At 35.9% G+C, this 23,206-nt stretch overlaps 1 protein-coding gene across 2 annotated transcripts in view; it reads left to right on the top strand.

The window, feature by feature from the left end:
• Positions 1–23,206, top strand: part of DPH6 (diphthamine biosynthesis 6) — a 232,605-nt gene that overhangs the window by 9,536 nt on the left and 199,863 nt on the right. Inside the window, exons 3-4 of one of the 2 annotated variants that reach the window (XM_006831799.1) lie at positions 5,744–5,937; positions 19,247–20,753. In XM_006831799.1, coding sequence (XP_006831862.1) covers positions 5,744–5,937; positions 19,247–19,483 — 431 coding nt within the window. In that variant the 3' untranslated portion in view covers positions 19,484–20,753. Of the gene's footprint in view, positions 1–5,743; positions 5,938–19,246; positions 20,754–23,206 lie in introns of those variants that run through there. The other variant, XM_006831798.1, reaches the window with a different exon arrangement.

Below are 23,206 nucleotides of genomic sequence, written 5' to 3' on the forward strand. Positions count from 1 at the left end.
AAAAAAAAAAAATCTGTTGAAAGTATAATTCTAGTAGAGGAGACTAGATGGCTGTGGGTTGGCAAATAGAGAGGAAGTTGGTGTTTACTAATGATTAATTGATTGGTAAAGGAAAGTATAGTGAGAAATGACTGATAGAGACAACTGCAGTGTAGAGCAAAGTTGGTTAGAGTAAATTCACAGCACTGAGCCAAGCATGGGGTTCATCCCCATCACTGGGTAAATGTGAACTTGTCATAAAATTCATAAACCACCTCTTTACATTTGGAGTAGGAACTTTGTGGCATGTTAATTGAGCTGCATCAGACCAAACTGGAGCCTTTTGCTTTTTATTTGATCTTATACCATTGTTTCCATGTAGATTTCATTAATAACAGTTATGTTGTGGTTAAGATTAAATAGGGCCTTAAAGAAAAACATTTGAAACTGATAAAATGTTTTAATCATTAGCAGGACATTTCTTGCTCAGAGCTCAAAGTTCTTTGACTATAATAATTTGATTGTGTCAATATCCTTTAAAATAAAACATTTTAAGATTCAAGCTACTTTGAGATGAAGAAAAGCTGAAGGAATGTTAGGTACTTTTGGCTATATTTCTGCTTCCTACAGGAACAGGAGGGGCTCTGGTAGCGTAGTGGTTACGAATCGGACTGCGAACCCCAAGGTCAGCAGTGTGAAACTACCAGCTGTTCCGCGGGAGAAAGATGAAGCTTTCTACTCCCGTAAACATTTACAGCCTTGGAAGCCCTGTACAGGGTCGCTATGAGTCGGAACTAACTCCACGGCACACAACAACAACAACAAGAACAGGAGTCAACATTGTGAGTGAGAATGTGATGGTGGATAGCCATAGTTTAGATTGTTGAAGGAGACTTTATGATCTTTTATCTACCCTTTTGATAGAAATATTCATGTTGAATGGAATGCTTGGACCTGCTTGGTGCATATAAATGCACACATACATATGTTTAAAATACATTGCTTTGAAATTTATTTTTAACTTAACAATGTAATACGGATATCTTTCCATGTCATTAATTATTATTTTGCAGTTGCATTTTTCAGATGTCTTCTTTGGAATACTATTCTTAGGAAATATATAGCAGGAAGAGAAAGTGTTCTGTGGCTAGTTAAATGTGACTGTTTATGATCTCTCCCCTTATTAAGACATCTTAAAGAATATCAGCATAGGAAGACCTGTTTAACATTACTTAATAATGTTAAATTAATATTAAAACTACATATTTAACATTACTTATCTCCATGTTTTATAAACTTATTTGTTCATTGTTGTTGTCGTTAAGTAGGTTCCGGCTCATAATGAGTGGCTAATGGGTTTGAACCTCTGACCTTGTGGTACAAACCAACCTTGTGATTCAGTGCTTATTCTACAGTGCCACACCAGGACTCCTATTTGATCATAGAATCTTTTATTCATCTCATACTTATTAATATCTAAAGGGATTTGTATTCTTTACAACTAACAAAAAAATGCTCTCTTCACACCTATATCCATAGCTACGTACTATTTTACAAAGTGACTACTACAGTTTTAAGGAACTCTGGTAGTGTACAAGATTAGAAGCTGGGCTGCTAACCACAAGGTCAGCAGATAAATTCTACCAGCCACTCTGGGAGAAAGATGAGGCTTTCTGCTCTTGTAAAGATTTACAGCCTTGGAAACCCTATACCTCTACCTCGGAAACCGTAAACCTTCAGTTTCAAAGAGTCGGAACCAACTCAGTGGCACACAATCACCACCACCACCACTTTTAATTTAAAGCAATTAAACCAACACTGTGATGAATATCTTTGTATGTAATCGTTACACATATTCGTGCTTTTTTTCCCCCTAAAAAGTGGAATTGGCAGATGAAGAAGTCTTTTGTACAGGTCTACTATGACACATAATGGAGTGACTATGAGTCAGAATTGACTGAAAGCAACCAGTAATACCGATATACTTTGTTGAAGTATTGAATATAAAATATATTGAACATTTACATTTACTTCTTACAAATTTTTGTCACTTATTAAGTAGAAATTTAATTAGGAAAGGTTTTATTTTCTACTAGTGTAGATGACTTCGTCTACCACTCATCTGTCAGTTTGCCATACTATGGTGCCTTTTTTGTTGTTGTAATGCTGGAAGGTATACCACTGGTGTTTTAAATACCAGCAGGATCAGAAAGAAGAGGTAGACCACTTCTGAAAAATTAGCCACTGAAGACCTTGTGAATAGCAGAGGCAGACTGTCTGATTTAGTGCCAGAAGATGAGACTCATTAAGCTAGAAGACACTAGTAGACCTGACCTCAGTGTCGTGGATGGAATACACCTTTCCAGGTCTTTATTTGGTGATGTGGCACAACTCAAAATGAGAAGCAGCAGCCGCAAACAACCATTGTAATCAGAAGGTGATATGTACCAAGTATGAATCTAGAAAAATTGGAAGCTGTCAAACTAGAAATGGAACACATAAAGATACATACCCTAGGCATTGTTGCTATGTGTAGTCAAGTTAGTTCCAACTCATAGCAATCCTGTATAGGATTTCCAAGGAACTGGGATGGGTTTGAACTGCTGACCTTATGGCTCACAGTCCAGTGCTCTTCTTACAGTGCCACACAAGGAGCCCATCCTAGGCATTCATGAGCTGAGATGGATTGGTATTAACCATTTGGAGTCAGACAATGTGGTTCACTATGCCAGGAATTATAAATTGAAGATGAATGGTATAGTTAAAAAGAATGTTTTAACATCTATGCTGAAATAGAATGCTGTCAGTGATAGAATAATACCCATACTCTTATAAGGAAGACCAGTTAAACAACTTTCAACTTTAATGGCAACAACCAACAAATACAAAGATGAAGAAACTGAGGAATTTTAACAACTTCTGCAGCCTGAAACTGATTAAACATGTAATCAAGATGAATTGGTAGTTACTAGTGATTGGAATGTGAAAGTTGAAAACAAAAGAGGGAAAATCAGTAGCTATAAAATGTGGCCTTGGTCATAGAAATGGAGTTGAAGATTGCTTGACAGAAATTTGCAAGACCAATGACTTAATTCATTACAAATATCTTTCTTCGACAACATTAATAGTGACTATACTTGTGGATCTCACCAGGTGGAATACATAGGAATCAAATCCACTACATCTATTGAAAGAAATAATGGAGGATCTCAGTATCATCAGCTTGAACAAGGCTAGGGGCTGACAATGGGACTGCTGTTGTCAAGTTGGTTTTGACCCATAGCAACCCTATAGGGTTTCCAAGGAGCGGCTGGTGAGTTTAAACTGCTGACCTTACGGTTCAAACTAACCTTGTAGTTACGTGCTGATCCTACAGCACCATACCGTTTTCATATGCAAGTTTAAATTGAAGCTAAAGAAAATTAAGACAAATTCATGAAAACCAAAATAATACCATGAGTATATACCACCAGAATTTAGCACTCATTTCAAGAATAGGGTAGGATGGGAGATTTTTGGCAAGATGGCAGGCTAGGCAAACATGCTGCACAGACCCTCTACAGCAAAGATACAGGAGACAAAATGAGGCAGACACAGAGGAAAATTCTGGAACTCTGGACTTCAGAGTAGAGGTTGGAGAAGTGGATTGAATACTTGCTAGGAGGAGAGACTGAGCTGTGTGTGGCAAAGGAGGGAGATGGACTTATGGACTAATGGCCATCCAGACATGGTGTGGTCATCTTGAACTTCATGAGCAGTTTTAGAGAGGCAGAGAGATGGTAACCTAATGGTGGGTAATGCTAGTGGTAATCTCACTATTGTGTTGTACACTATTGTGTACAACAATAGTGATAACCTCACTATTGTTGCCACGCTTGAGCCCATTGATGCTGCCACTTTCCCAATCCATCTCGCTGGGGGTCTTCCTTTTTTTCTCTGACCCTCCACTGTATCAAACATGATATCTTTCTCCAGTGACTGGTCCCTCCTGACAACATGTCTGAAGTATGAGAATAGCAACAACAAAATCTTTAATTAAACAAACTAATAAAAACTTATTGGCTACATTTACTTTTTAAACAACCATTGTATATAGTTTTAAATATATGCATGTAACTGTATCTGCCTCTTGCAACAGAAATAAGTAGAACTGAGACGAACTGGATGCAACTAGGGACAAACATTCAAGTCTTATACTTTATTTTACTGTAAAAAATGCAGAAGCTATATGATTGTTCTTTAAAAAGTTCATGGAAAATGGGTAGTGTGAAAAAATGATGCATGAATTTCAAAAATTTTTTGCACCAAAATAAAATTGTACTAATTTGTTAGAATATGTCTGAAAGGACATAGTTTGAAGCACTAAGAAGGATAAGATATTAGTTTGGAAAAAGCCACTAATTGAGTAACACGAATTCTACTAAAATTGAAGCCAGAACAGCGTTACATTTATGGTGATGCTTTGATGCAAGATTGTTGTATCATTGGTGCTTTACAAAAAGTTTATGGGGCTAATACTTCCCCCTCACCCCCCAAATCAGCAGCTTACAAATGGATAACATTTTAAGAAAGGGCGAGGCAGTGTTGAAAGTGGAAGGACACAGTAACAGTCCATCCACATCAATTTGAGATGAAATGATTCATCTCGTTCCTGCCCTAATTGAATAGGACCCATGATTTATAGCAGACACAATAGCCAGTACCGTAGGCATTTCAAGTGGTTCAGCTTACACAATTTTGACTGAAAAATTAAAGTTAAGTTGAGTAACTTGTTTGATGGATAACAAAGTTTCTGCTTGATGGATAACAAAGCTGTTGCACCCAGATCAGCTGCAGCCTAAAGCAGAGCTTTCACTAGAAGTTTTAAACCAGTGGGATTAAGATCCTAAAGCATTTTCTGGAAAAATCATAGCAGAAGGTGAAATTGGCTTTACCAGTACTATTCGGAAGACAAAGAACAATCAAAGCAATAACTTCCAAGATGTGGATGTGGTTCAGTCAAAGCAAAAGTGGACTGGCAAAGAGCAAGGGCAATGGCAACACATTTTTTTTTGATGCTCAAGGAAATTTGCTTGTTGATTTTCTGGAAAACTAAAGAAAAATTGTTGTTAAGTGCTGTCAAGTCAATTACAACCCATAGCAACCCTACATAGGGTTTCCAAGGAGCAGCTGGTGAGCTTGAACTGCTGACCTTGTGGTTCAAACCAGGACACCAAAGAAAGATAACATCTGCTTATTATGAGAGTATTTTGAGAAAATTATCCAAAGCATGAGCAGAACACCCAAAGAGCTTCACCTGAGAGCCCTTCTCCAACATAACAAATGTTCCTGCTCATTCCTCTCATCAAACAAGGACAATTTTATGTTTCAATGAGGCATCGTTAGGCAGTACAACCTTGATGTGGTTCCCTCTAACCTCTTTATGTTTCCTAATCATAAAACAATATTTAAAGGACACCCATTTTTCTTCAGTTAATAATGTAAAAAAGATTGTGTTGGTAGGGTTAAATTCCCAGGACCCTCAGTTCTTTAGGAATGACTTACAAAAGTGCCTTAACTTTGATGTAGCTTTTGTTGAGAGATGAAATTTATGTTTATATTTTAATGTCATTTTTCCACAGCTTTTTTGAAGAATCCCTTATAATATGCTACATTTTTAATTTCTTTGTTTACTATGATCCAAGCAACATAACTTAAATGAACTTTCAAATCCATATTCTTTTGCATTCTCTTTTATTGATGATTTCCACTGTAATTGTTGCAGTTGGGTCAGATGAACTGGATAGCTACATGTTCCAGACAGTGGGTCATCATGCCATTGACTTGTATGCAGAAGCTATGGCTCTTCCCCTCTATCGCCGAACTATACAAGGAAGAAGTGTGGATACTGGACAAGTGTACACCAAATGTGAAGGAGATGAGGTGGAAGATCTTTATGAACTTTTGAAGCTTGTTAAGGTATGCAGAATGATGAATGACATTTTCTGAATTTAATGCGGGGAATATAAGTAACAAATACCTTCCAACTGTTAGTAATCTACTTATTCTTTGGAAAGATATTTTGTTTATTTCTAGGTAGAGAAAGCTGTTAATATATCTTTATATTGAATGGTATGTAAAAATAAGATATCATATAGTTTGACATTCAGTATTGTCTAATGATACTATACTAAACCTTTGTTGTTGTTGTTGTTGTTGTTGTTTTGATGATGATATTAGATTGATGTTCATTCAGTCATTTTTCCAACAAATTATTTCTGAGTGCCTAGTATGTGCTGGTGTGGCACTGTGGGTTAATGTGCTAGACTGCAAAATCAGTTTGAACTACAAGGTTGTTGGTTCAAGCTTACCAGTCGCTCCTTGGAAACCCTCTACAGGGTTGCTATGGGTTGGAATTGACTCAACGGCACTTAAAAACAACAACAACAACAACAAAAAAAAAAACAACAACCAGTATGTGCTTAGTATTATTGTTTTATTTCATTTTTACATGAATTTTTGAAGCACACTTGTAGTTCTAGGCACTAGAGATTTGACAATTAATAGTTCAGTTGCAACTTACTTTCTAGTGGGAAGAGATAGATGTTAAAAAGACAAATAACATCCTTGGTTGTAAAGAATATTGTTGTTAAGTGCTGTCAAGTCGTTTCCGACTCATAGTGACCCTGTATGGGGTTTCCGAGGAGCATCTGGTTGGTTTCAACTGCCAACCTTGTGGTTCGCAGTCCAGTGCTGATCTTGCAGTGCCATGCCAGGAGTCCAGACTGAAGGTGATGGTAAATCATGGCAGGGAATGTTCTAGATGGTAGTCAGACAAAACCTTTCTGACAAGGAGCAGACGTAACAAAGTGAGAGACTGACCCTTGCTTAAATCAGGTAGAAGAAGTATGAATTAAATACTTAAGTCACTTATATAATAGAGATTGGTGGCCATTGTAGAGTCATTGCAAATTTCTCTGGACAGACAATTTAGGAGAGCATGTGGGACTCCTATTTCTAATAGATACTATCTATACTCAGTAAGTGTTAATTCATGGAAATGATTTTATATATTAAGTTCAGTATCTTTTCAGTCTCATAGAAACCAACTATTTGAATACAGTTGAGCATTCTTCTTTCCAAATGTGAATTCTTATCTAGTTGGCCACTGTACCAATTCATGTAAGAAATATTGGATAAAATAGAGAATGTAAGCCAATACTTCCCAGAAGTCTTTGCATTTTTCATACAAGAAAGGAAGGAAGATTGCTGCCTCTACCTCTACCAAGTGGCGGCATTTCATTTTCTTACTCTGAGCAAAGTTAAGCCTTTTCAGCAGTTATGTCATGAACCGGAATCATGAAAATTTGCAGTCCCAAAAATAGCTACTTTGGTGCTACATTTTAAATGTGGTGCTGATCAAACTTTATTATGAGTTAAGGATTTCTATTTAAATAATATATTAAGCTTTCAAACTATTCTAAAGTTTGTTTGATTAATATATTTATTTTATATGTTAGAACAGTTTTGTTTTTTCTTGGCATTAAATTTTAAAAAAGGATGGAGAAAACACCTTCCGAAGTTCTGTAATTTGCTAGTTAGTCATAGCAAGCATATGAAATAGATATTTGCAAAGGAGGTTGTAGGGATCTGATTTCTTCTTTTGGGGAAGACACATGCTAACAACAGTTATTTGGATTATCAAACAAAGGGAAAGGCATAAAAAAGAACAGCACATTATAGTCTTTTCTTAAAGGTGCAGGTAAGATCTTTATAGTGTTCATTTTGATACATCAAATTAAGACTTTTTACATAAACCACTATTACCAGGAGGTAGGATTTGCACAAGAATTCCACTAGAAGTAATTGAGTTGCTTAAAAATCTCAAACTTGATAACTTTGGAGAAGTTTTGTGATAATAACAGCCTTCTAAGAAAAGGAAAGATAATAAATTACTAATCAATTTAATTAAAAATGGACAGATTAGTAGTAATTAAGATGAAATTTCCCTTTCAACCCATGCTGTCTTTGGAGAAATGGATGCTTTGCCATTATCTTTATAGTAACCGTCAGTTATGACATAAATTAATGCTAATGTTAAATCTTGACAACTTCTGCTTTGGAAGTTCATACATGATAATTATAACTGTAGCTGAAAGAGATGTTATCAAGTTGTCTGGGACTAAATAGGTCCTTCTTTTCCTGTGCAGAAATATTAATTTTACTATAGGATATTTTAAAGACATAAATATCAGAAATATACTGCTTTTATGGAAGAGATTGTATAACCAGGCTTTTATAGTTAAATCCATTTATGAAATGCTGGTGTGATGATTCCAATAGAGGACTTACATATTCTAATGAATAATTGAGTAATTATGGGAAAAAACGAATCTAGAAGAGCTATAATTCTTCAAGTTAGTCTTCATTCATTCTAAGAGAAAGATAGGACTGTGGTGTTTTGTTTTGTTTTTTGTAATCCTTTGAATATTAATGGAGCATTGAAAGCATTTAGATTCAGTTTCTTTTAAACATTTATTTATAACAGGTTGCAGTTTTGTGACTTTCATGTGTAAGTCAGTCTTTTGTTTTTGTAGTTCTTTTTTCCTTTGAACATTAGAGTTACTATTTGTATTAAGAATGTTCTCTTTGCAAAGAGTTTAATTTACTAGTTAATGAAAAAAGTAGAAAAACTTAGAAAACTTACAGAGTTACAAATTTAGTACATTGTAGAAGTCATGAAAACTGATAGAAATATAAAAAGTCTGTATAGCACATAGATTACTGATAACTGTGTGGAATTTGAAAGACACAGCTCAAGCTTTTTGTAAAACATCTACTTTTCATATTGTTGTTATGTTCCGTAAAGTTGGTTCCGACCCATAGCAACCCTGTATAGAGCTTCTGAGGAGTGGCTGGTGAGCTTGAACCGCCGATCTTGCGGTTCAAACCCACTTTGTAGTCCAATGCACACAGCACCACACTAGGACTCCACTTTTTATATGTTGTTGTTGTTATGTACCATGGAGTTGGTTCCAACTCATAGTGACCCTTCACGGGGTTTCCGAGGCTGCAAATCTTTATGGGAGCAGAAAGCCTCATTTTTCTCCAGTGGAACAGCTGGTAGTTTCGAACTGCCGACCTTGAAGTTAGCAGTCCGATTCGTAACCTCTATGCTACCAGAGCTCCTTCTACTTTTTATATAGATAGTATTAATTTTTATTGTTATTGTTAGGTGTCAGCTAGTCAGTTCCTGCTCATAGTGACTTTATGTACAACAGAATGAAATACTGCCCAGTCTTGCGCCATTCTCACACTTGTTACTATGTTTGAACCCATTATTGCTGCCATTGTGACAAACCATCTCATTGGGGGATCTTCCTCTTTTTAATTTATCCTTCACTTTACCAAACATGATATCCTCTACCAGGTACTGGTGCTTTCTGACAACATGTCCAAAGTACACGAGGCAATGTCTCACCATCCTGGCTTCTAAGGTGCTATTGGGCTGTACTTCTATCAAAGCAGATTTGTTTGTTCTTCAGGAAGTCAATGGTACTTTCACTATTCTTTGCCAACATTCATAATTCCTTATTCATTGTCCAGCTTTGCAATGCATATGAGGTAATTGAAAATACCTGGCATGAGTCAAGGGCATCTTAATCCTCAACGTGACATCTTTACTATTTAACTCTTCAAAGAGGTCTTTTGTAGCAGATTTTCATAATGCATTACAGTGTTTGATTTCTTGACTGCTGTTCAGTGAGTGTCTCTGGAATTCAGATCATTTGCAAGTTATTCCTTTTCATGATATCCCACATAAATCTCAGGTTTCCTCCTATCTTTTTTTTTTAAAGATTGTTCTTCCAGTTTATTAGTATTCAGAGTTTTATCTTCAAGATCACAAATTTGAGTTCTTATTGATTCAAATCTATACCTTTGCTCATTCAATGTATTGTCCATTTCTGAAATCTTAGTATTAGTCTTCTGGATTTCTATTTCTAGGTTTTGAATTGTTTCAGAATTTGCAGTTATCTTGTCTGCTTGTTCTTGTAGTGTTTTCCTAAATTCCTTTAATATTTTTATTGTGTTCTTCTTGCTTTCCTCAGTCTTTCTGTCAATGCATTGAAGGTTCCTAAATATTATTCTTTTGAATTCTTTCTCAGGTAGTTCCATTACCTTTTCTTCCTCAGAAATGCTTTCTAGCTCTGCATGTTGATCATTTGTTTGAGCCACTCTATCTTGTTTCTTTGTGTAAACTAAACTCTTCAGTTTTCTTTGCAACATTTTGGTGTCGTTGTATTTAATTGATGGTGCATGTTGGTGTGTTCTTAGGTTCTCACCAACTGCCTTCTGGTGGGTGTGCATATAGACTAGAAACATGTGCACTGTTTTCTGTTCACCATTCATGCAGCTCAGCTTAGGGTGTGTTTAGCTGATGTTGTCTGATCTCTACTGTTGATCAGGTGGCACAGGAGTTGGTATTGGCTCTTGTCCAGTGGGTGGAGCTGCAGAGGCCACATGCCGTCTCCAGTCAGGTGGGCAAGAGGAGAAAACACATACAAGGAAATAAAAGAGAAAAAACAATCAAAAGCAAAAACAGTATAATAAAGGAGAGAAAAAGAAACAGCATAGCCATCTTGAACTTTTGCCAGCAGCTCTGGAAAGAGAGAGTGACGGATGGTGGCCTGATGGTGCAGATTCACATGGATGATAGAAAAGGTGAGATTCCTTCTTGCTCCTTTCAATAACAGAGGTGAGGCTGGTCCCCACCCTTATCTACCCCCAGCAGACCTGATCTTGGGAGTTTGGAGCCACACAGTTTAAGCCAGTGTGAGGTGGGTACCCACTGAGCCACCTTGACGCCTGGATTCAGGTGGGCTCTGCTCCAGATCTACAGAATCCGGAGTCTCCAGGCCAGAATTAGACTAGCAGAAACCTTCATAATTAGCCACTCTGCCCCTAGTTACCCTCTAGCTCTGACAGAAAATGAAACTACAACCTGAAGGGCCTCCACGAGCCACTATGTTCAGAGTGGGTGCCCTGCACGTAGACAACACCTAGACCTATAAGAACTCCTTCTAGGGATGGGAACTCAGCCATCACATTCCTCCCGTACCCACAACGTGAGTTCCCTGGTCAGCAGTAACCCATGACATAGCTCTCAGCATCACACAACACACAAGCCACCATAGAAAGATAAACTGATAGTGTTTTTTTTCTTTGCAGTTTCATTAATTTTCATCAATATTAAATCATCACACTAGTCCTCATCTGGGTTGATTTTGACATATAGACAACCTGTATTATTTTTTTAAAATGTAGTAATTTTCAAATTCTGTGTATTTTTTTTTTCAGTCAGATAGGCAGTATAATATTTACCCAAGCATACATAAAAGCATTCTCTCATCATTAAATGTACTTAGGGATCATCACAATCTATTAAGCTACTTCTTACTGGGCCTGAAACCTTCCTCTTTCTGTATTCACCCATTATAAGTATCTTCAAGAAACATCTATAGAGAGAGTTCTCTTAGGTCCTTGCATTGTAAAAATGCTTCTGTTCTACCTTTGATTAATACATTTGTTGGATTTAACATTTTAGGTCAAAATTTAGTTTTCTTCAAATCATTGAATATTTCTCTTATTCACACCCATAGCGACCCTGTATAGAGTTTATGAGGAGCAGCTGGTGAGCTTGAGCTGACGACCTTGCAGTTCAAAGGGCTTTGCAGTCTGGCGCATTAACCCACAGTGCCACACCAGGGCTCCAGGGAAGCCAAAGAAGCCTACAAAAGGGACATTAAAAAAGGTGTGATAGGGTTTAAAGATATTATATAAGTATATAAATATAAGGCTTTTAAAAGTTTGCAGAAATTTTCCATGATCTAAATTCCATTTTTCCTTGAACTTTTAGAAGGTGCCTTATATGTGCCTTGAATTATGTTGGTTCCAGACTTTTTTTTTTTTTTTTAATTATTCAGCTTTCACTGGGTAATATTGATAATTAAAGTAAATTACTACAAATACAATGATCTTAGATTTTGCAGTATTCTATTTTTATTGCCTCTTTAGTATATTGTTGTTGTTAAGTTCCATCGAGTCGATTCTGACCCATAGTGACCCTGTATAGGATGTTATAAAAGATACTTTCATATCAGTCTGACTTCATTTAATCAAGATTAGCTCCTGACACATTTTGTTCCTGGTGGTCCTATGCATTGGAATCAATTCCATTGCAGTAGATTTTTGGGGGGTCTTTTCAATTGAACATTTAACATTTTCTCTATGAAATTATATAAAATACATACCAAGTAAAAATTTTTGTACTTATTTTGTGACTAAATAATTGTAACTATCATGGATTCACACAAGTAAGCAAAACACATGATACTAATATGTTTTAGCATGATAATAATGTATGTGGATGGGATTTGAATTATAATAATTACACTGGAAAATTATTTACTTGTACATCAAGCAAAATATAATGTCTTAATATGTTCTGTAGCCTTTTGGGCATTTCATCAGAGTGGCCTGGCTGGTGGCCGACAAATTAATTGATCCCTTCTACTCTCCTTATGGTCTCCCTCCAGTGTCTCACCCTCTGTAATTTATCCATCAAACTCCTGCCAGGTGAATTTTTGTAAGATACAAATCGAATCACGTTTCTTTCTTTATCAGAAATCTTCATTGTTTACCATTGGTTCATTTGGCTTTCCACAATATAATTAATTTTTATATTATATTATAAATATATAATTATATATTTAAAGTCATTTAAAATAATAATTATTGTGCTTTTATATTTGTCTTGTGGGTTTTTCTTTGCTTATTTGTTATCTGCTATTTAAAGATTATAGGTACTTTGAGGACCAGAAAGTTTCCGTCATTCTCCCCTACTCCTACCACCTCACACAAAGCTTAGATTAGAACATTCATTGTGTTGAACTATATTTCTCTGGAACTCAATGATCTTATCTGTAAACTGTAGAGATATATCTTTCTTTTTGTCTTGTTCATATGTTTTGAAAACAAATGAGAAGATACATCAGAACTTACTTAGATTTCTAGAAAGAAAAAAAGTAAATTAGTTAGATTTTTTTTTCCCTTAGCCTGTTAATCTCATGCCATTTTCATGTCTCTCCTGTATTCCTTGTTGTTGTTAGGTGCCATCGAGTCGGTACCGACCCATAGCAACCTTATGCACAGCAGAATGAAATGCTGCCCAATTCTGGGCCAACCTCACTACTGTTTCCATGCTTGAGTCCATCGATGCTGCCACTTGGCCAATCTATCTCATTATTCCTTAGCTTCCAAAATAATCCAGTAAAGTTAATATCATTTTTTATTGCATATAAATTTCCATTATCACATTAATATTAAGTAGTAACTATGAGTGGGCATTGAGAAGAGTGTAATTCCTCTTAACTTTATTAGTAGCTAATATAGAAAAGAGAAAAAATGATAATCATTCAAATCGTGAAAGAGATCTTAATGGGGGCAATTTTATATTATATATTGGACTGAAATTATCCTTCTAGATTTGTTGCTTATGATTTTTGGCCCACTTCCAAATTTTAAAACTCTTTCAATTAGGTGATATACTCTTCCAAGTGGTATATGGAATTAATTGTTGTTGTTTTAATCTAGTTTCTTACATGAGTAAATCAAGGCATAGATCATTTCAGAAGAAGATAAAGAACCAATAACAAAGATTCTGATTAATAGATGCTTTCTTTTCATTAAAGATTATTTTGGCATTTATTTGTGTATTCACTCATAATTATTCAACTCAGCCTATCTTTAAAATCTAATCAGTGTATTTTCTATGAATTAATTTGTAAAAAGTCTGAAAGCAAGGTCTTCCATTTGAAAGTCCAATGAATTGAGTTTAGAGTATGTAGGGTTTTCAAAGACTAAAAGCATTGTGTTAGGAAGAAAAAGAAAGAAAGAAGGCAACAACTCCTTGAATGTCTCTAGGTAGTAGAAGGGGTGGGGTGTATGAAAGCAATTAGCTTTCAATACCAATAAAGTCATACTGTAGGTAGTCAGAGTGTTTACAGAGCTGCAACTGTGTAGTCACTTTGTGTACTTGTACACACTGGGTGCTCAAGGAGCAGTTGTTGAATTAAACTTAACTGAACAATGTTAAACGTATATAACTTGGACAAAGCACTAATACTGATTTGTGTAGATACCTATAATAACACATTGACAAATATAAAGAGGCAGAACCTATTTATCAAAATTGAATTCCCTTCCGTGTGCAGAATTCTTTGCTACCTACTATAGGATTGATTTTTGAGCCAATGAAATGGTCTGGACTATTTCAAGATAGTCCATAATGGACTTTTTCGTAGGTGGTGATTTTGCAGGGAGCTGGGATTGAGAGTAAGAATCATCATTTGATAACCCAAAGGCTTCCCTTCTGTGCCTTCCACAGTTTAGCTTCTTTATGCATTCATTGGTGTCATAGCCATTTTTGTGACGTCCTGAACCCTCATCCACCTTTTGCTGATTTGAAACACTCATGCAGGTTGGACTTGGACTCAGGAAGCTAATAAGAATTAGGCTAATAAACTTCACAGTTTCTGTATTACCTTTATTGATATGACTTTTCTATCCAAAGTCTTTTTAATTCCCACCAAGTGATTGGGTGGGACCATGCAAATGAGGTGTATAGGACTGTAAGGCTGAGTTGGATTAATTTTGCCATTCAGTTAGGTCAAAAGGAACAATCTCAGAAGCAGGGGCAGATGCTCCTAGGACCATCAAGAAGGAATAGCATGAGTAGAGCGTGGGCTCCCTACCTAGAAAAGCGGCAACAGCAGAGGCCCTGCCTTGGAGAAAAAGACCAGCTTTAGGCTCTAGGCCCATAAACTGAATAAAGCTGAGTGCCTACCGGCTTGCAGAATAAGTCCTTTGGGCATTCAAAAGGACTGACTAAAAGAGTTTGGTAACACTTTGTGGAGCAGGGCAGAGGCCAAGGGGCCCCATGGCTACTAAAGACAAGAGTGAAGCTTGCCAGCAGTATGACAGACAAGAGGCATTCCTGACTGGAAAACTGGTGTGTCCTGAGCTTTTCTGATCCTGTTCACTTTTCTGATCCTGTTCACTTCCCTAATAAGCCTCATAATCGTGAGTATTGTTATGAGTTCAGTTCCCCCAGCTTGAGAAATGCTGAGCGTGTTCTTCCTTTTTGGTTTTCTGAGTCCAAACCTTAGCAAAATTTGTTGTAATATTTGGCTTTATCTTTTCGAGCTGATCTTTGAAATTTTCTGTTCAGCCCTTGGACCTCCTCATTTCTTCCATTTGCTTTACCATCTCTATGCTGGAGAGCAAATTTCAGTGTCTCTTCTAACATCTATTTTGAACTTTTCCTTCTTTCTTGTCTTCTCAATGACTTTTTGTTTTCTTCATGTATGATGTTCTTGATGCCATCCCACAACTCTTCTGGTCCTTGGTCATTAGTGTTTAATGTATCAAATCTGTTCTTCAGATGATCTCTAAATTCAGGTGGCATATATTCAAGGTCATATTTTGGCTATATTAGACTTGTTTTCATTTTCTTCAGTTTCAGTTTGAATTTGCATATGAGTAATTGATGGTCTGTTCCACAGTCAGTCCCTGACCTTGTTTTGACTGATGTTATGGAGATTTTCCATCGTCTCTTTCTGCAGATGTAGTCAATTTGATTTCTATGTATTCCATCTGGTGAGGTCCATGTGTATAGTCTTCTCTTATGCTGTCTAAGGAAGGTATTTGAAATGAACAAATCATTGATTTTGTAGAATTCTATCATGCATTCTCTAGCATCATTTCTATCACCAAGGCCATATTTTCCAACCACTGATCCTTCCTCTTTGCTCCCAGCCTTTGCATTGCAATCACCAGTAATGATCAATACATCTTGATTGCATGTTTGATCAATTTCAGATTGAAGAAGTTGGTAGAATTCTTCTATTTCATCCTCACTGGCTTTAGTGGTGGTGCGTAAATTTGAATAATAGTGATCTGGATATGTTCTTTTTGACAATGAATGCCACACCATTCCTCTTCAATTTGTCATTTCCGGCATAGTTAACCCTGTGGTCATCAGATTAAAAAATGGCTCATCTTCTTGCCTTTTCCTTAACAGGTACTCCAAATGTATATGTTATATATTTGCTATTGAAATGTCTTTGAGGATTGATACCATGATACCATATCACACAATCCAAGTTAACAAGGATTGAAGGGTGATATTTTTCTCAAGACTCAGTATTTGTAATAGTTTTGCCTTGCCATAGCTGTTAGAAAGTTTTTATTATATGGATTGGGTAAACCATGTGACTGGTTAATTCTGTTAATTGTTAGAAAACCCAGAGCCTTTTTATTTTCCCCTAGTTCTTTTTAGTTTTGCTGTAACTGTATTTGCTTTTGTTTATGTAGCACTATCTGCTAGACAGCAGTCGTGGTGACTCAGTGGTTAAGCACTCAGCTGCTAACGAAAAGGTTAACCTACCAGTTGCTTCCCAGGAGAAAGATGTGGCACTCAACTTCTGTAAAGATTTACAGCCTTGGAAACCCTAAGGAGGAGCAGTTCTTCTTTGTCCGATTGGGTCTTTGTGAGTTGGAATCAACTCTTAGGCACCTGGTTTGCTTTTTTTTTTTTATTTGCCAGCCACTGATCTAAGCTCTTTGCATATATATTCGAATTTATTCTCGCATCAACTCTGGTTTATTATTCTTAAATTGCATTTAAGTAAACTGAAACGCAGATAATGTAAGTAACTTATCCAAAGTTGCACAGCTAGGAAGTGACAGAGCTCGTACTTTTAATCCAACATTTCACTGCTCCTAGCATTGCATTTAATTAGGGCCTATAACATTTCACTGCTTCTAGCATTGCATTTAATTAGGGCCTATATTGTTGTTATATGCCGTGTAATCAGTTTCGACTCATAGCTACCCTGTACAGGGTTTCCGAGGCTGTAAATCTTTACAGGAGCAGAAAGCCTCATCATTCTCCCGCGGAACAGCTGGTAGTTTCGAACTACTGACCTTGAGGTTTGCAGTCTGATTCGTAACCACTACGCTCCCAGAGAGCTCCTAGCGCGCCTATATTGCTATGTAAAAATACATATGTAAATTAACAAGGCATGTGGTTTAATAAGGCGAGGTGGAGTTATTAAGTCCAGGATCAAAGTGGCCTGTACTTGATCCCAGTTCATTCCAGAATTTCCAGAATAATCTTAGATCAATGCTACTTGAAGTGTTTGTAACAGGTGTAAAATGACATATTTGTAAATAAGCATTTAAGACTTTTCTCGAAAGAATCTGTTTACACTAATAATAAAAGTTTGGCCTCATATTTTATAGTATTTAAAATTTTCATTTTCGCTACATTTTATATTTATTGTTTTTCATCAAAGTTATGGTCTTTTAGGGTTTGGAATTTTTTTTAAAGTGCTCTTTAACATAGTTTGCAAAACACTGTGTTGCAGTTATTTTGCAAGGTTTTAAACTAAGTTTATTTGAAAAAGATTTAAAAAACAACACCTGCAATTCGACATTGCATTCTAATATAAGCCTGCTTCTGAAGGTGAATTGTGGTGTTTGGCTCATTTGTCAGCTGCTTGGTTCCCAGAGAAGAGGCCCTAACTTCAGTTGGCTTGTTTGGTAGAAGGCATTTTTTTTTTTTTTTTTTTTTCATTTTTCCATACGCTTAGTATTTTTTTAAAGAATGAGAATTACGTCCTTGATCTAAGCAGTAGAAGGAGGAATACATTCATCATCCATCGATACAATTCCCTTTCTTGCGTTGTCAAAACAGCTAATCAAGAAAAAAAAAATTTTTTTTAATGCAGATTAGATATAAATTCTGAAATACCAGAAAAATAAAAAAAAAGAAAGCAACAACAATGCATTGCTAATGATGCCAGCTTAGTACTTCTGTTTATGGAAACAAAGATAGTTTCATTGAGATACTATTTGCACTACTAGCTCAGATTGTTTATTTCTTGCTGGGTTGGAGCTGGGGAGTCCCCTTCTATAATAAAATATGTTGTAAAATAGGTTCATGAAAAATTACCAATCCTTATGTCCGTAAAATTATCACTTCCTCTTTCAGATAGTCTCTAATTGGTGATCCCCTTAAGGTAGCATTTGATAAGGAATCTAGATGTTTAAAAAAATGCCTTCAAAAAGAGAAATAAGTTAGGGACGTGAACAGGCATTTTGCAGAGACAGAAATTCAAATTACCAAAAAATGTTCAACTGTACTAATTAAAAATTCAGCTACCACTTTGTCAGCAATAAGAAATTGTAAGTAATACTTGGTTTTGGAGAAACAGATACCCTTAGGAGTCACCAGTGGTCTTGTAAATTGGTTCGACTTTCTGGAGGATAATTTGGTAGTACTCATCAGACTCTGAAATATATGAATAGCTTTATTAAGCTATTCCATTTTAGGAAATTTATCCTGAAGAAATGATTAAATACATACTCAAAGATTTAGAATTGACTTTCAGATTACATTATGGTGTGTCTATACAGTGAAATACGGCATGACATAAAAATGAAGTTACAGAAACACATCTATATATATTATTAAGGGGAGGAAATAGACCATACCTTATAATATTATTACATTTAAAATAATGTATCTGTAAAAGTATATGTATAAAAAAAAACATCTGAAGAAAATATTTTAAGCCCTTATATGAGAACTATTATGGGGGTTTGCAAGATTTTTGTACTTCATTTACTTATTTATTCTGTAATGAGCATTATTGCTTTTGAAGGTTTTTTTGAGAGAGAACATGGGATTTGAGTTCTGAATGGGGAGGAGAAAGGCTCTGTTTTTTGGTACTTGGAAAAAGATAGTTTCAGTTTGCTACTGTTTGGGTTTTACATGCTGACTTTTGGGACTCCATTAAGAAATGCACAGAATGGTGCAGGGAGAAAGGAAACTGGTCATTAACAGGATGTCGGCATTCTCAGGTCCTTTTTGAAGGTTCCGGAGGGTCCTATTTTTCTTTCAGAACTGGTTCTTGAAAGCTGTGTTTGAGAGATTTCTTTATGTTTTTCCTCCATGACAAATGCCTATCATTTTCTAAACAAGAAAGCCAATGTCCCACTTAGGTGTGTGGAGTTATTTTCATTCACTCTTGGTCCTGTTGTGTTAATACTGAATAAGCAGAGACAGCTTGGCTGGTGGTGAAAGATGGTAAGCTGGCCTCAGGGCTTTTTCTGGTCAGCCCAAACCTCTGATTGCCACGTTTCCCTAATTTCCCATTTCCAGGGCATCACTAGAGTGACCTTGCTTGCTGAATGTGATGTTCTGAATCTCCAAGATTTTCGCATGCATTTGGAAGTGGGCAGCCAAGCGATTGTTTACAGGACTCCAAATGAACTGTGCACTCACAGCAAGTTTGATAAACACACATTTCCTCCTTTTATCAGGGAGATTGCAGAATGTGAAGTATGGGTTTCCAGTTTTACTCATTCCCCTCAACTCTTTTCCTGTTTAAAAACTTAGACATACTAATTGGATGCTGATCTGTCCCTGTTTTTTATTCTGCTTACTGGTAGTTGACGGCTTATTCCAATGCTTACCTAGGCAAGGCTTGGCAAACCTTCAAAAATAAACTTTCCATGTATTCAGCCTAAAGGAGATTCATCCCAAGGAATGTAATGTGAGCACTAATTAACAGTAATGACTGCTAATCACTTTGCTTTTTATACTCCTTCAGGAGCACTGTTATTATCCAATGTACTGAAGTAAAATGCTCATATATGAATCAGCAACGCTGCATTCCTTTTAGCAGCTATTGCTCACAATCAAGCTTTGCATAAATTAGAGTTAACTAAAATGAATTTTCGTATACTACATTCCTTTCTACAGTAATAAACTAAAATATCGAGTTAAATATCCTGAATATTAAGACATTACCTGATTCTCCCCCTCCCCCCCACCCCCGTCATTCTTGTGGTAAGTGGAAACCTATGTTCCAAGTACATTTTCTCACAGTTCATACGACTTTCTCTTAGATTTCCTCAAAATTGCATGTGACATACTCTTCATAGTCACAGCAGTACTTTGATTCGGTTGTAAACATTTTATAAGATCAATGAAAAGTGATAGCCTTGTGTTTAATTTTTCTGAATTTGTGCCTTTTTGTCCTAGCAGAGCTTACAGGTTCTTTAAATTATATAGTCCATTTATATAAACTTGGTTCATAGGATTGTGCATTCAGTGTTCATTAAAAAGACTTGTTTTATTATGTTTAGTGTATTATTAGACCATTATAAAAGCTTTCTGTTTATTTACATGCATTCAACATACCTACAAACTGCCTTGCCTCAGGAGGAGACTAAGCAAAACTCATAAATTAATAATTTAAGGGGAGCAATACTCAAGTAGCATTTTGGTTAAGTTATTAAGTTAAAGCCATAGACTTTGTGATAGTCACTTTAACAATGCTTTACTTTTGACTTTTATTGGTTGAAAATAACTTGTTAAACGGCTGCTTTAGTAATAAAATGAAATCTACATACCATCCCCTTCCCTTCTTTGATTTATAAGTAGGTTGACATATTATTGAAGAATTCTTAACACTTTCACAGTTCTGCACTTTGATTTCAGAGAAGGCGCTAATCTCTCTGGAAGTTTGAAAGTGGCAAATGAGTTGTATACCATTTTTTTTTCTAGGGAATTTGGAGTTCTTATTAGAGACCTTAGTCTTACGATAGTATCTGAATTAAATTCTCTAACATGGTGTGGTGTCATGATTTGATGTGTTAATGGAATAAGTGCTGGACTGCAAAACCACAAGGTTGGCGGTTTGAGCCCACCAGCTGCTCAGCAGGTGAAAGATGAGGTTTTCTGCTTATGCTAAGATTTCCAGTCTCAAAAACCCTATACAGGGTCATTATGAGATGAAACTGACTCTACAGCACTAAGACCTTGACAACAATGGGATATTCTTAATTTTGAAGTAAAATAATTAAATTTCCTTTTTAACATTTGAAATATTTGTAGTGCTGAAAAACTTACATTTTTGGTGACCAAACAAGTGGAAAAATTTAATGACAGTGTAATAAGAAGCTTTATATTTTATACACTAGTCGATTGGAAACATGTGTTTTTTAAAAATTAACTTTGATGATATAACTTAATTGAATTTGGTTTCAAAGAATTGTAACAGGAATGATGTGAAAGAACAGAAAATACATGGAAGCTTAACTGAATGCTATTCATATGCAATCATTAAATTCACAAGTATTGCTGTATGTAATTATTTTACTCTGTGGTACTGTTTTATAATAGCACAAAATGTGTATCAATGAGGAAAAACTTTCCTTTCCTCTTTTTCTTGGAATTTGAGTTCTGATGTAAAAGAAAATGACATCTAAAAAAGGTAAGGATTTAAATTTTCATCTGTGTTCTTTTGCAATGTTTTTACTCTCCTGTGGGAGTGATTGATTTGTAGCTGTCATTTTACCCAAAGAGGGGACAAATGGAATTGGCCTTTTGGACAAAAGTATGCAAACAGACTGCATTCTGTCTGTTGATAGAATTATGGAAGGTTTGCATGAGGTGCCACATTCATTTTCCTATTGATTGTGAACAGGATTCTGCAGCGGGGTGCTGTTTCCAATGGATAAGGAGGTGCTATGATTAGTTACCTTTTTCATTAAAGCACTACAAAGGGAAATGCAAAATGTGTGCAGTGCCTTGTTCTCAAACTGACAGTTGTTTTTGTCAAGTTGTTTGCCCCATTGAAGTCTGGCTTATTTTAGAAAAACATACATTTTAGGTACACCCACCACCACCACCACCACCACCACCATATTAGGCTTAGTAGATTTCCAGCATTTGACCCTTTAAAGAAATTATACATTACAATTTTTTTTTTCTTTCTCTAGGCTTTTATTGTAAAGCTCCAAAGCTAATGCAACAGTGCCCTCTATAGTCTTTTGTTGAACACTAGATACATGTTGGTGATTTAGAATATTCAGGTAAAAAGCACGATATTCAAGTTTATTTTTTGCTCAAACAAGAGATCTCTTTTTCCTAAGTAGACATTCTTGTTTTTCACTAGCGGCTTTGCTTTAAACAAAGGGAACAAAAGCCCATTCTAAGTTTTCATTTAGAATTATTGGCTACCTCTTGTTACCCAGTGGCAAATCTCAAGTTTTATCAGACATTCATCTGAGTAATCTGAGATAGGAGGAATATTACATGCTGTAAGGTCTCTTCATGAAATATCTTTTTGAAGTTGAGCTCCAAAAGGTGTATTTTCAAAAATAATTTCATTCCTTTATACTTGTTTTTCTTATTTAATTATAGTCTGAGTGGGCTGCCTTGAACTTCACTTTTCCTTGTTCCTGAATTGGGTAACCCAGTCTGAAACAGGACATTATTTAAACTTGAGCCAAGGCAGGTACACAATGACTAAAGTGTTTGTAATTCATTAACATTTATTTAAATTTTTGATTCCTCTCTTTCCTAAAAAAGGAATTTCCTATTGGATTTTATATGATGACAGCAAAGGTTTTCACTGTTAAATGCAACTTTATGTGAAGTTATTAAGTAATAATAAAAGCAGGGATCATATTTAGGTATCTTTAGAGGAGACAACTTTGGTGAGACAAACTTATTCACTCAAATTTTTGAGTAAAAAGAGCCTGACCAAATCCTAGTCTCCCATGTATTAACTAATACAGAAGGCATCTCTTAACCACTGATCCTACTTTCTGATCTATAAGATGGGAATAAAAATAGCTTATCTTTTGAACTTTTTGTGAAGATTAGAAACAATATTGGTAAATTGTTCAATTCTATTACTCTAAAAATTACAGCTTAAAGGTAAATGGTTTTGTTTTATATTGTGAAAGTTATAATATAAGTCTAGAATATATTTAACGTGCTTTAGATAGGATTTTTGAGTCCTGTGTGGTGCTGTAAGGTAAGCATTCGAATGCAATGTTGATTTGAACCGAATGGTCATTGGTTCAAATCCATCAGCTGCTCCATGGAAACCCTATACAGAGCTGCTACTGGGGGAATCAATTCCATGGCACTTAACAACAACGATAAGATTTATTTAAAAGATAACTTCTGATGACTTATGTGAATCTGAAGGCAGATGTGCATGTTTGATGATGTGGACTCACAAAGTAGAGAGCTGCCTACAGACCATATTCGCAAACTTCTCAAATGATTGTGGTGGTTGTGTGCAACCAGTGGTTCCCACTC

This window comes from Chrysochloris asiatica, unplaced genomic scaffold (genome assembly GCF_000296735.1).
Source record: "Chrysochloris asiatica unplaced genomic scaffold, ChrAsi1.0 scaffold00004, whole genome shotgun sequence".
NCBI classification, from domain to species: Eukaryota; Metazoa; Chordata; class Mammalia; order Afrosoricida; family Chrysochloridae; genus Chrysochloris; species Chrysochloris asiatica.